Raw genomic sequence first — 12,686 nt, 5'->3', positions numbered from 1 at the left:
GGTCTCACAGTGTAAGAGCATTTTTCCCTTGAGAAGATGAGAATTCACTTAATTTGATAAATTAAATGTGATCACTAAACTTTTACAAGAAATTCTGAATTTCAATAATTTCATAAAACTTAGTGATAGCAAAGAACACAACAGCATTCAAAGAAATACTTTGCAACAAAGCTCTCCTTTGTTTCTCAAAAGTTTATCTTTAAGTTGGATTTTTCAAAGGAAGTACTCCCCTAAATTCATATCAAAGTAGCTTGATACACGCCCTCATATATTTATCTATTACTTAATGCACATTCAAGGATACACACTTTGGATGAAAATAGCACACAGTGAAAAAAACAAGTTTGCCCCCAAAACTACATTAAACTCTATAACTCCTGACAAACCTCTACTTCTTGAAACATGAAATGTCCCTAAAAGGAGAATTCTTATTGCTCAGGAATTGTAAAATAGACAATTAGTTGCAATTGTAACTCTCCACAAATTTTTTTAGAACTTAGTTGTCAATTTCTCTCCCAAAAAAAGATCTGTATTTTTCCTCCAGGTCCTTAAGTGTGTACATTACCTGACATCCTTTGTTCTTTGTAGGATTATAAACAGTATCGAGCTTTTAGACCATGAATTATCAAAATCCAGACACCTGGTTTAAATCATCACTAAATCTTTAGGGACCATATATAGAAAAGACTGAGGTCACACTGTTTAAGACTTGAAGGTTACATAAAGCAATGAGTTCCATAGCCTCCTTCTTTTATTACATTAAAGTTGTTTAGTTATGCTCATACTGGTTTTATTTAAGAGCTGAGATTGCTAATGGGCAGTTATTTCTTCTCACCTCTCTGGGACATAAAAACAAGAAAAAAGCATTATAAAATGTAGGACCACAAAGTTCCACAAACAAATGTTAGTCGGCCCTCTGTATCTGCCAGCTTTGCATCCAAGGATGGGGGGTGGGGGTGGGATGGAGCTAACTGTACTCAGCCATTTTATACAAGGGACTGAGCATCCCTGGATTCCGTTTTCCACAGTGAATCTTGAAACCAAACCGCCCACAGAGGGACAACTGTACTGTCTTTATGGCGGATCAAAGGCATCATGATAGGAGGACGACACCAGAGACAGTACCTTATTTGGACAGGATACAAGGCATCTCCTTCGCATGGTAGATTACAGTGGTTAAGAGCCTGGGCTCTCAAACCAGACCATCGGGATCCAACGCCTGCCCTGTTACCTAAAGTTCTGTAAACCTGAGCATACCCAACTTTCCTAAACCTGTCTGCTCCTCCCCTACTGCCTCACCCAGGCAGTATCTGGGTGAGGATTACAACTTGACATAAAACTAACACCTGGCGCAAGCATCTTGAAAACCATTTCATGCTCTGCGAAACACGATGCGTGAAATAAATTTCTTAGATGGGCACCTTACCTAAAGTGACTGAAATAATTTTTGCACAGACAGCTCAGATCTATTTGCAAGCAAAAAACCTTTACTGGTGTTCTAGCAAAGCTAACTTTACAAAGATAGCTCTTGCAATTAGCAACCCGCAAAGGTGATTCCTGCATCCTAATTTTTTTTTTTTAAGATCACCATACAAATAATTCTGAAAATGCAGGTTCCCTACAATGCAGAACTTAAGCCTTACTTAAACCTATTCTGTATCTGGCTTCGGCATTTAAAAGCCTCTAAAGCAGTTGCCTGGCTGCAGACTAAAATTGACTGGAGCTTAAAAACAAATGACCATGCCAGGTCTCCCCCACCCCGTCCCCCATCCAATGAAGGCGGTGTATCTGCAGCTATGGTTCACGTATCAGGATACTTTCCGGGGCGCATCACACACGTTAACACATGGCTGTAGCTGAATACCACCAGTAAAATCTAACATAATGAATAGCTAGTTGTCTTAGGAGTTCCCTGCACCTTTTTTCAAGGTGGGTGTTACATGTAAGAACAACTGGAAAACAAGAAACCCAGCTTTAAAACAAGGGAAATGTGGTAACAGGAGCGTATGCATAATTAGAATTACCTGGCCAAGAGAGCTTTACACTGTAAATAAATGTTCATAACCTTATGGTCACGAATGTGATCATAAAAACATTTTAGGATCATAAAAAAGTATCTTTGCAGTCACTTATACTTGGTTTTCAATTAACCGGAGAAAGTAGATTAAGTAAAAATAAAAAAAAGGATACAAGGTTGTACATAATTTATGATTATGCTTAAAGAGCACCAGTATTATAGGGAAATAAATACTCACAGAAACTGATGCTGGATGGCAGGGTTTTTTTTTTTAACATTTTCCAAATTCCCTACAATGCACACATCACTATTTCCACTATCAGAAATGTAGGACAGAACTTGCTTTCCCTTCAAGGATGATGTTCAAACTTCTCTGCACCAATCCCCACAGGCAGGACATTCCCAAGAGGCCACTGTTCCTGCACAGAACTCTCCAGAAGCACGGCTCCCACCAACGTGTGCTCTCAAGTGTGGAATAAAGAAGCAGGTATCCCCATGTCCTACCAAAAAGCCCTTACCCTCCAGGTCACTAAGAAAAGACTACCTGCCATTGGAACTCGAGTCCCAGTCAGTGACTGGCTATTATTACCTGACAGAATGACAATACACACGCCACCATATTCTGTGGAAATCAAATTCCTTTTTGTTACTTTTCAGAAAGGAAAATGACACTTCACCACATTTTTAAACAGTTTATTTTTATTCACGCAATAGTTTATTTTCCTTTGAAAGCCAGAATATGAAGATCATCTATTTACCTTATTTTGTTGTTTTTCCATATGGTAAACATTGGTCATTCCCTAATTCTCATAAAGGTCAAGTTTTTAAAATCTATGCACATACCAAAATCACTGAAAGGAATGTGCAAAACTCTGGGAAAACTAGTTACCTGAATGTTTTTAAAGTGGCAGAAGATCACAATTGGGGAATATACCCTATAAGGAGCTGTATTTTTCACCTTATTGATAAAACTTGTTTTCGAAGTGGTATATTTTGAATGGTTACAATCCAGAAGTAATTTCCACAGCAGATAACATCCATTTTAGAACTTCTGAAATAAGATAACTGAAGGAAAAACTAAGAATATTATTTTCCTTTGACGAGAATTTCCAAGTTTGATACATATTTTTTCCCTTGTCATTTTCTCCTTTTTTCTTTTTTTAAGGTAACACACCACAAACTCAGAATACAACTCTTAAATGTGTCTCTTGTAAATACAAGAATGGGCAACAGTTAAAGTACATTAGTTACAAAAAGAATGAAGGAAGGTAGTGCATTTAGCGTCACATAAGAACTTAAGGCCTTAGTTACTTGGTTGTGGCTTCAGTGACAGCAACAGTGTTACTTCCCTCATGCTTACATTCACCAGTGAGCAGGCAGGCAAAGCAAAAATTTCTAAACATGTAAGGAATGCAGACAAATAGTTTAATCTGTACATTAGCAGTCAATTAATACGGATGGATTCTGTCGGTAGTAAAATAATTCGACCGCATTTCAAACAGCATTTACGAGTCTTCTGTACAGTCAGAGCATCTCCTGGTACGTAAAGCAGCGGAGAAGCCCATGTGGACTTTATTTTGCAGGCGATACCCAGACTATATTCTAGCTCAAGATCAACTACTGCATTATGCATTTTGTGAAATGCCTACCTAAAAATGCATTTATTTATTACCAATTGGGAGGGGGGACTTCTAGCCTAAACACTAAACCCAGACATGTACGTGAGACTATTCCACAGTGGCCTATGGTACAATCTTATGACAGGAAATCTCACATTCATCAAATAGCATCTTATGTCCAGTATTTCAGTCATTTCAAATTAGGGTACTTTTTTTTTCCTACCAAGTTACCAGGAACAGAAACACAGCTAGAGTCAGGAGAGCAGGTCTCTGGGTCCAGCCCTACCTCTACCTCCTGTGAGACATGAGTTCTCTGAACTCTCGTAAAGGTGTTAGATCCCTCAACTATAAAACAAAGGGGCTGAACAAAATGAACTCTAGGGAGCATTCCCATAAAATGGGATTATGCTGAATTTTTGAGAACCTAGATTGTTTAAAAACTGACAGCTATGAAATCTCAAGCCTGATGCTCATCACTGGTAATGCTGATTACAGAGCTAGCTGGAAGCCACTGACAGGACGGAGATGCAAGGCTAGCTGTTGACATGCTTTTCCAAGCACCAGGGCGGGAAGGAGCTTTTACAACGACTGCGCCGGGCACACCTGCAGCACATGCGGCGGTGGGCAGGAAAAACGTGTGATTGTTCTTAGTGACTCCTGCACACAAGCAAGAGGTTTTCTATAAGATACCATACAGCACAACGACAGAACATATGGGATCTGACAAGTTCAAAACATACTTGAAATGAAAATGCAACCACAATACTTTAGAACATTTCACTCCTTTATAAAATGTACACACAGACCTGGGCCAACATACTTCACTGCACCACATCAAGTCCCAGAGTCCAATTTTCCTTTCAGATATAAGTGCATCTTTTACAAAACCAACACCTATTTTCAAGAATCAAAATTGACTTGTATTAGACTGTACTTAATAGTAGAAACAGTGAATCCTTTTTTTCTGGTTCCAAAATTGTCTATTCCAACACAGATGAACTAAATGAGACATAAGACTAAGTGCAGGAAAATACACCGGGCCCCGTCATGCATTTATACCAAAAACCCATTTCATGTGGTTGACACAGAGATTTGCAAAGGATAACATCCTTTTTCACAAAGGAATTCCCAATGCCTACTCAGTAATAACAAATTTCCATAATGGAAATTACTTTGAGTGTCAAACTGTATGGGGAGAAAACCTACCTTTAACTATTATTATGAAATGTTATAAAATAAAAGGAATTATTAGGCTGGTCAAAAAGCGGTGACTAAAACCAACAAGAATTAGTCTTTCTTGAGAAGATACTAAAAGAATCTATTAAGAATAGGGTAAACTAAACACAACAGAGCCACAGGGCAGAGACGTAAACTGACTGAAATTACAGCACTTTTATTCTCGTGGTATTTGCCTGTTTTATATTATCTTGAAGACAAACGGATTATGATCTTCCAAATACCAAAAGGGGCCTGAAATTTGATCAATTCCTTTCCCTAACAGAATGAGGACTCTGAACCACAAACACTGTAACATCCGCAAGGGCTTCTGTGAGATAAATTATGCATCTTATAACCCAGACCACCACACAGTGCACTCCCTGGCATCCCGTCCAATGACACGACAGACACAAACAAGCTATCGAGCAAGAATCTGTTAACAGTTTTATTATTTTTGTGTTAAATACCATGGGACAGGATTGGAAGGATGAAAAACTCAGTCAACAACTGCCTCACAAGGGATAAGAAAAATTCTGCCATGATATTAGCAAAGGTAAAGGAGAAAATTTACACTGTAAGAGGCACCATTTCCCCACAGAATACCTCTTGGCATTTCCTGAATGAGTGGGATTAGCAATCTAAATAAATCATATTTCAAGAGGTAACAGCAACAGATAAAATTTAAAGGGATTATTAAAATAACATTTACAAGACTGAACAATTCTTGAACTCTTATTAAAACCACAAAGAAAGAACAATTCTTTATTTATGAATTTCATAAAGGGGCTGAATGTGCAATGACACCTGCTAGGGATGGTCTGGTGACGCTCACGCTGTCTGGGAGCCCAACACTCTGCTCTTACTGTGTTTCTAACCGTGAGACCATTACAGGCGAGGCCTATATGACGCTGTACACATAAAGAATGGTCACCGTGGGCCACACTACCAGTGAGATGGTAGGTAAACAAATCTTTTTCTGGTCAAGAGAAAAAAAAAGAAATAGCACTCTGCATGCTTCACTCTACAAGATGAATTTCCCTAGAAAGAATCCAATGAAAATGGCTGCAATTACAACAAGAAGTGAAGGAAGAGGACTGGTGACATTATCTCTGAAGGATGCAGCTGAGGTGGATCCAGGTTTATCCGAATGTGCTACCTTCCTGAGCCTTAAGCCTTCATCCTAGAAAAAAATATATGCACAAAAAGAGGTTTTAAAAACAAATATGCACAAGGCTAGCGAGCTACAAATATGCAGACAGAAAGCAGAGCAGGATGCATGCGACTGGGGGTGCAGCAGGGACCAGCTGCCACCTGGCCTGAGTTAGCTTTCCAGGGTGATAGAAACAGTCCAGAACTGGACTCCAGTGATGGCTGCACAGTTCTGTAAATTTACTAAAAATCAATGAATCGTACACTCACAAAAGATGTCTCAATAATGCTGACTTTAAAAACTACAGCTGAGAAACAGACTCCGGAAAAAATGAACTATCAGCTACAGTTATATTTACATAGAAAGAAAAATCCCACTAAAATTAATTAAAGAAGAATCTTACACATGTACTTTTCCCATGCTGGGCCGCATCAGTCAAAGAGACTACCAGAAACAAAGTTAGGTCAACGTTAGTCTGACCCACAGCAAGCAGAGTGCAGGGAAGAGATGGGACTGTACATGACTCGGCGGGGGGGAGGAGCGGCGGCAGGGCACTGGATGAAATTTAACCACAGTGTTTCAATGTGCTCAAAGCAAAGCAGGAGGGCTATGTGTAAAGGGGTCAGCACTGGGTCTGGACTACAGAGGAGACACAGAATGCTGTTTCTCTGGAAACTGCTACAGGGGTAGGATGCTGTAGGCAGAGCCCCACACCTAAGGCTCTGCACCTGGACCAGAAAGGGAGGCTGAGTCTATGCACCACAGCGACTCCCATCCTCCAGACCAGGGTGGCTGCTCTGTGCTGACACAGCCTCACCCTGCAAAGTTTCTGACAGTCAGTCTCTGACTTTAGGGGGCCCAGTTTCTCAGTTAACAGGACAGCAGTCGCTCAAAGCAGGAGGCTGTTATGACACTTTACCAGCTGCAGGAGGTGACCCTGGGGGAAAGGCTGACACCTGTTTACCTAGGCAGCTGGCTCTACCTGGTCCCTCATCCCACCAGGTGAATGCGGGGCACGCTTCCACCTCCTCAGTGTAAGCTCATTTTTGTTTTCTCACACTGATTCATCTAGTGTGTTCACTAATAACACCCACTGAAAGCGTGCACCTCATGTCACGCTGCTTTATTTGCATGACTGGATGTTGAGGGCTTGCGGGTTTGGGTCTTGTTCTAATCAGTCCCATGTGGAGAGAACAACAATTCCCAGCCTGGCAAGAACTTTAAAAGCTCCTCTGGGTGATTCTGCCTCAGGGCAGATTCCGATGCACAGGCTGGGTGAAGCAGCCCGGGGCTCAGGAAGATAAAAACCAGTGGTGAGACCCCTAGAGGAAGTCCACCTGCAACCAGCAATGACGGGCCTTAGGGTGAACCGTTAAAGGCCGGAGTTGACTCTGTAAACCAGTGGTCTTCAGGTTCTTTTGTTTTACCTGTTAAACAGCAGAATGCTTTTCAAATAACATCTCCTACAGAGCATTAGGCCACAAAGAGTCGGGACAGGGAATCAATCTCATCACCTATCTCCCCAGCCCAGCGAACCCAGGCACCTCTCCCTCCCAGCCAGGAGACGGGCATGGCTCTGTACACTCAGGAGCACATCTTCCACCACATGCAGGACTGAGAAGTCACAGCACATGAAGGAAAAGTAACAAAAAACAACATCCTCAAAACTCCATGGGGTGTGGGTGTGAAAAGAGACCACCTCTCCACTCTCCAGATAGGCACTAGGGGCAGGGGACCTGGGGGTAGGGCTATGAAACAGGGAAAAATAGCCAGAAAAACTATCGCAGCACAGATCAAGCCAAGACACAGTGCCTTTGATTCAGCGTAGTTTCCGCAAACTATGAAATAATCAAATGTAGATTAAGTCCCAAAAGTTAGCTTATTTACTTTACGTACATTTTAGTATCAATACTATCTACTACTTAACATGAAAAGCTTCAAACAAAGCCTCAAAAAGCAATTTAAAGGTCTTCAGGTCTCAAAATATTAATTCACTCCACACTCTCCCACAGCCCACTGCTCTCTCACTCAAACGTGAATGAACACTGTGCACATGTGCTGTGAATGCAGAGACGGTGAACACAGCCGCTGCCCCCAAGAGACCAGGCCTGCTGGAGGGAGAGGACAGACAGGAGCTGGGAGAGGCAAGCGGTAGCCTGGAAACAGGAGGCAGCATTCCAAAACTGTTTCTCTTTTCTTTTCGGGGCAAGAGAGTCCCAGAAAAGGTTATACTGCAAAAGTGACAAGAGCTGAGCATTACGAGTCAGGTGTGCGCGTGTGTGTGCCGAGCGGGCAGGGACGGGGTGCGGGCCGCCCTCGGGGGAAGCACTCCCGCTGCAGCAGAGGCGGCCCCTCCAGGACCCCAGCCCAGCGCTGTCAACGCCACCCTAACAGGCACCTCCAGTGGGAACCATACACAGAATTTTAAGTTTTCTAACAGCACATTAAAAAGGTACAAAACACTGGTAAAATTAATTTTAATAATACATTTTATTCAATCCAATATAACCAAAACATTATTTCAACGTGTAACAATACAAAAAAAAGTTTTGAATGTTTTTTGTACTATGTCACTCACAACATATCTTAATTCCAACTAAGCACACTTCCAGCGCCCGGAGGACGGGTGCCAGTCTAGGGGCAGCAACACAGCAGCAGGTGACAGGACCAGGGCCCAGCACGCGAAGGCTGCACAAGCGAGAGAGGATGTCAGCAGGGCCACGGCCACTGCTAGGAAGGGGGCACGAGGGCAGAAGCCACCGCCAAGGTGTAAGAAGAGGCTGGGGGAGCCAAGGCCAGGACAGAGGGAAATGGGGGAAAAGGAAAAAGAATTGAGAACTGTAAAAGCTGACAGGTAAATGGCCCATCAACATTCACACCCCCGTTGCCTGCACTGAAATCAAGCTCCTTCCCCATGGGCAAGCACGCACTTACTCTCAGGTGTCGGTTTTCTTCTGACAGCTTCATCATCTCTCCCTGGAGCCTCCTGCACTCCTCCATGAGCTTCCTCGTCTCGCTGTCGTTGAGGGAGACACTGTGCGGCTTTGGCACCGGCCCGTCCTGCTTTGCAGCGTTCAGGGGAGCGGCTTTGCTGGCTTCCATGTCGTTCTGCATCACAAAGATAGAGGGCGGGGAGGTTTGCAACACTCACTCTCCTTACAAGTTTTCAACAACAATTTAATAAACTCCATATCCTTCTCCAAGAAATTATTTACATGAAAAGTTATGACAGTTTTCAATTTCATTATTAAAAAGCTTTTTAAATACCCAATGTCTGGTCATCTGTGAACAGCTACAGGACAACAGAGGTAAACGCCAGCAGTCAGTGAGGTCAAAACACGTGGCCCATCCCTGCTCTGCATCCACCACCCTGTGCACTTACCTCCACCAGGGCACTGAGCACACAGCACAATACTGCATTTTTGATGTTCTTTCCTACAACACTTCAAAGACTGGGAGAGCAAGAGCCGTCCATCTCTGCATTTACCCCTAAACCCAGCACTGTGGCCAGCAGCAGTTACTCAGTAAGTATGATGAGTGACGCCAACCAAAATCCAAACATGAAGTTCATTTTCAGTGCTCTGATTCTGCAACTCAAATGAGGTTTTGGAGGGAAGGGGGGTGTTACCCACAACCACTCAATGAAATTAGGAGACTAAGAAAAACATTTGAAAGAAAACCTAACTTCTATTCATAGGAAAAAATAACTGAAGGCTATAGATAATGAACACAAACAGGTACCATGGGAAGAAAAGAGGGGAGGGATTCCACTTCATGACTTCAGGGCTCAAACATAAATGATCCCTCAAGTCCTTAGGGATGCTACCTGCTGTAACTTGTGAAACCCGCCACGGAAACACAGTGCTACTAGGCACTTGTAAAATCACAACCCCCAGATCTCAACTCCCACCAGCGCTCACCCATTTCAAACTAGCGGCAAAGGCATGGAGAGAAAGGCACAGGGCAGGGCCTATGCGCCCCTGAGCCTCAACTCAACACCTGCCCACCTGAATCTCATCTCTACCTTCACAAGCTCCCTACCAGAAGGAGCACAGCAAGTCTTAAAATTTTACTTGCCAAAATCTTGACTTTTCCAATAGAAAGGTATAAACTGCTTTATCCAGATATAAGCTTCTAACAAAAACACTTCCAAAATCGAGTTTATGGCATTTTCCACAGCACTCATCAGAAAGATTTAATTATAGGTTACACACCTACCCCAGCATCCCAGCTCCTGAATATACTTTCAGTATAAATAGGGACGAAACTAGTATTTCTTATGAAGGGGCTGTGATTTGATCACTACTGTCTAAATCCGTGTAAAACTGAGTAGGGTTACAGTGAGGTTCCAGTCACCATTCGATCTTCCCACTTCTCTTCCGAAGGGCCCCCACTGTGACAGGTTTCAGGAAGCCTGTTTCCCTGTCTGTTCCGGGTCTCTTGTTCTCCACTCTGTCCTCCCCATCCCAACCAACTCCATCATATTATTACAAACCCTGTTTCAGAGGTTTTTGCTCTCCACCAATATTCTTTCCTATTCTTTTCCTTAACAGTAATTAGAATTAATTTCAAAATGACTTCTCAAGTGCACACTTTCCAACCTAAACTAGTCTAGTTTCTGCGAACAAGGGTGGTACATGCCCTTCCTCTAATGGTCAACATGGCAACTCAGCAATATTTACTCATACCAGAAAGCTAAGAAATTAAGAAGAGACACAAGAGGCCAACAAGTGAAGAGAAAGAGATTAAAATGAGGAATCATCAAACTCTTCACAATTGGCTTTTTACTGTTAAACAAATTCTTGAAATTTCAGAAAATTGAGAATTATGAAGGAGAGAGGAAATTACCTCCCAGTCTCTCATCAACCCAAAATAACTACTATTTATATATTATCTTCCAATATTCTCTCATATTTTATAAAATCAGCATATATGCTTTTTTATCTTTCATTATTCATTTATATATACATCTTTTAATTATCATTTTAAATGACATGATGTCATTAAATATTCTATTCTGTGCCTTACCAAAATTACTTCAACACTTCACTCTTGTTAGACATTTGACGGATAGCTTCCCACTCTGGGGTTTTAAATAACATGTCAATCAATACCTTCTCACGGTGGCAGAATTAGATTTGTCTTTTTATTGTAAATTTTTCTTAATGTTGTTACATTGCTTTTATAAGAAAAGGGAGAAATGTCACAACCAATTCGTGGAACATAAATGTTAAGGCTAGAATGCAAATGATAATAGTGAAGAAGCCTAAACACTTCCCGAAGGCAAGCCAAACAAGTCACGGAACAGTTACACTGAGTACACTCCCACCATGTACTCACTACCATTTAGGCCCCCAACCAACCACTCAACATACATGGCAGAGGCAAAGAAATCTAATTTATTGATCAATTAACTTATTTCAAGTAAAAGCACATGTAACCTAACTCAGGGATGGGGGGGGGGGAGTCACTGGTGGGGACGAGCTGGAGAGCCTGGCAGGGACACTACGGCTGCTGAGACTTAGCTACAGGCTTCCACTCAGGAGCGCCACAGTGAGGTTTGTTCCTTGAGAGTCGCTGCAGACTGGTCCCAAAAGAGGAGACTGGTTGCTCTGAGAACCATGAAACAAGCACACTGGAGGGATTCAACATGCTGTGACTCTGAGGCAGCTGAGGAGGAGTGACACTGCATGCACATTATATCTAACACTGCAACTCAGAAGACACTCAGCGCTCAAGGCCATGGTATCAAGACAAGAGAAAACACAGTATCTTGTATATTTTCCACTCTTTTATATTATTTAGCCTACCTGTAGTACTCCCCTCCTCTAATGGTCAACAATGAATTTACTGCTGTACTTTTTTTTAAACAACCTTTGGAATTTCAATTCCAATATTCTAAATTATTCCTTTTGGGGGTAATTAGAAAAAGCGAAGCCTTAGGGACGGGACAGAAAAGGAAAGATAAAACATAAGGCAAATTCGATTTTTGCACTGAAGCCTTGGGATGGGCAAATGAGCAAAAGAATGTAAACACCGGGCTACATTCTCGTGACTCCTGCATAAGTGAGGGATCAAGTGTGTGCACAGGGAGGTAAAGGCCAAACCAAGAGCCACGGCAGGAAACGGTCAGGAGGCCTGAGTAAGGCCTTAACCTGGAAAGAGGAAGTATTTGAATAATAAAGTTACCAAAGATATATTTTCACTCTGAACAACCCATTTACTCTTCTTCTCCAGGATCATGACTCCCAGAAGTAAATAACTAAAACCACGAAACTGTTAAAGCCTTAGACATTTGGATGCGGATCAGGGTTGCTTATTAGCATACATATCCTCTGCCAAGCCAAATCAGGGCATCAGCTGCCTGCTCACAATGCAGGCGCGCCGGAGTCCCCAGGAAGCAGGAAATGAGAAAGGGACCTAGGTCAGCACCCAGGACACCACCAGGAAGTCACTGTCATCTACTGGTGTGCTGGCACTGTACCTGAGTGAATGTTACACGTACACACACACACACACACACACATACACGGAGACATCAGTAAGTTCAAATATGACCTAAGATCTTTAGGGCTTTTGCCACAGATTCTCCCACCCTGAGGCACTGTAAATAACTAACAATGAGAGTTAAAGAAGGGTTGCTATTATTTGTATTGGAGAAGAAAATATACAGCAGTAAATC

At 42.2% G+C, this 12,686-nt stretch overlaps 1 protein-coding gene across 5 annotated transcripts in view; it reads right to left on the bottom strand.

Moving 5' to 3' along the window:
• Positions 1–5,275: 5,275 nt before the first annotated feature.
• The window catches only part of VAPA (VAMP associated protein A), a 38,558-nt gene continuing 31,147 nt past the window's right edge, over positions 5,276–12,686 (bottom strand). For all 5 annotated transcript variants that reach the window (XM_057698518.1, XM_057698519.1, XM_057698520.1 and 2 more), the window contains 2 exons: positions 8,939–9,112; positions 5,276–6,034 (listed from right to left, as the gene is read on the bottom strand). In XM_057698518.1, the coding sequence (XP_057554501.1) occupies positions 5,876–6,034; positions 8,939–9,112 (333 nt within the window). In that variant the 3' untranslated portion in view covers positions 5,276–5,875. The remainder of the gene's footprint in view (positions 6,035–8,938; positions 9,113–12,686) is intronic.

Source organism: Hippopotamus amphibius, chromosome 11, assembly GCF_030028045.1.
Source record: "Hippopotamus amphibius kiboko isolate mHipAmp2 chromosome 11, mHipAmp2.hap2, whole genome shotgun sequence".
In the NCBI taxonomy this organism is placed as follows: domain Eukaryota; kingdom Metazoa; phylum Chordata; class Mammalia; order Artiodactyla; family Hippopotamidae; genus Hippopotamus; species Hippopotamus amphibius.
Note: the sequence above shows the minus strand (reverse complement) of the source record. Positions and strands in the feature narration are given on the sequence as shown.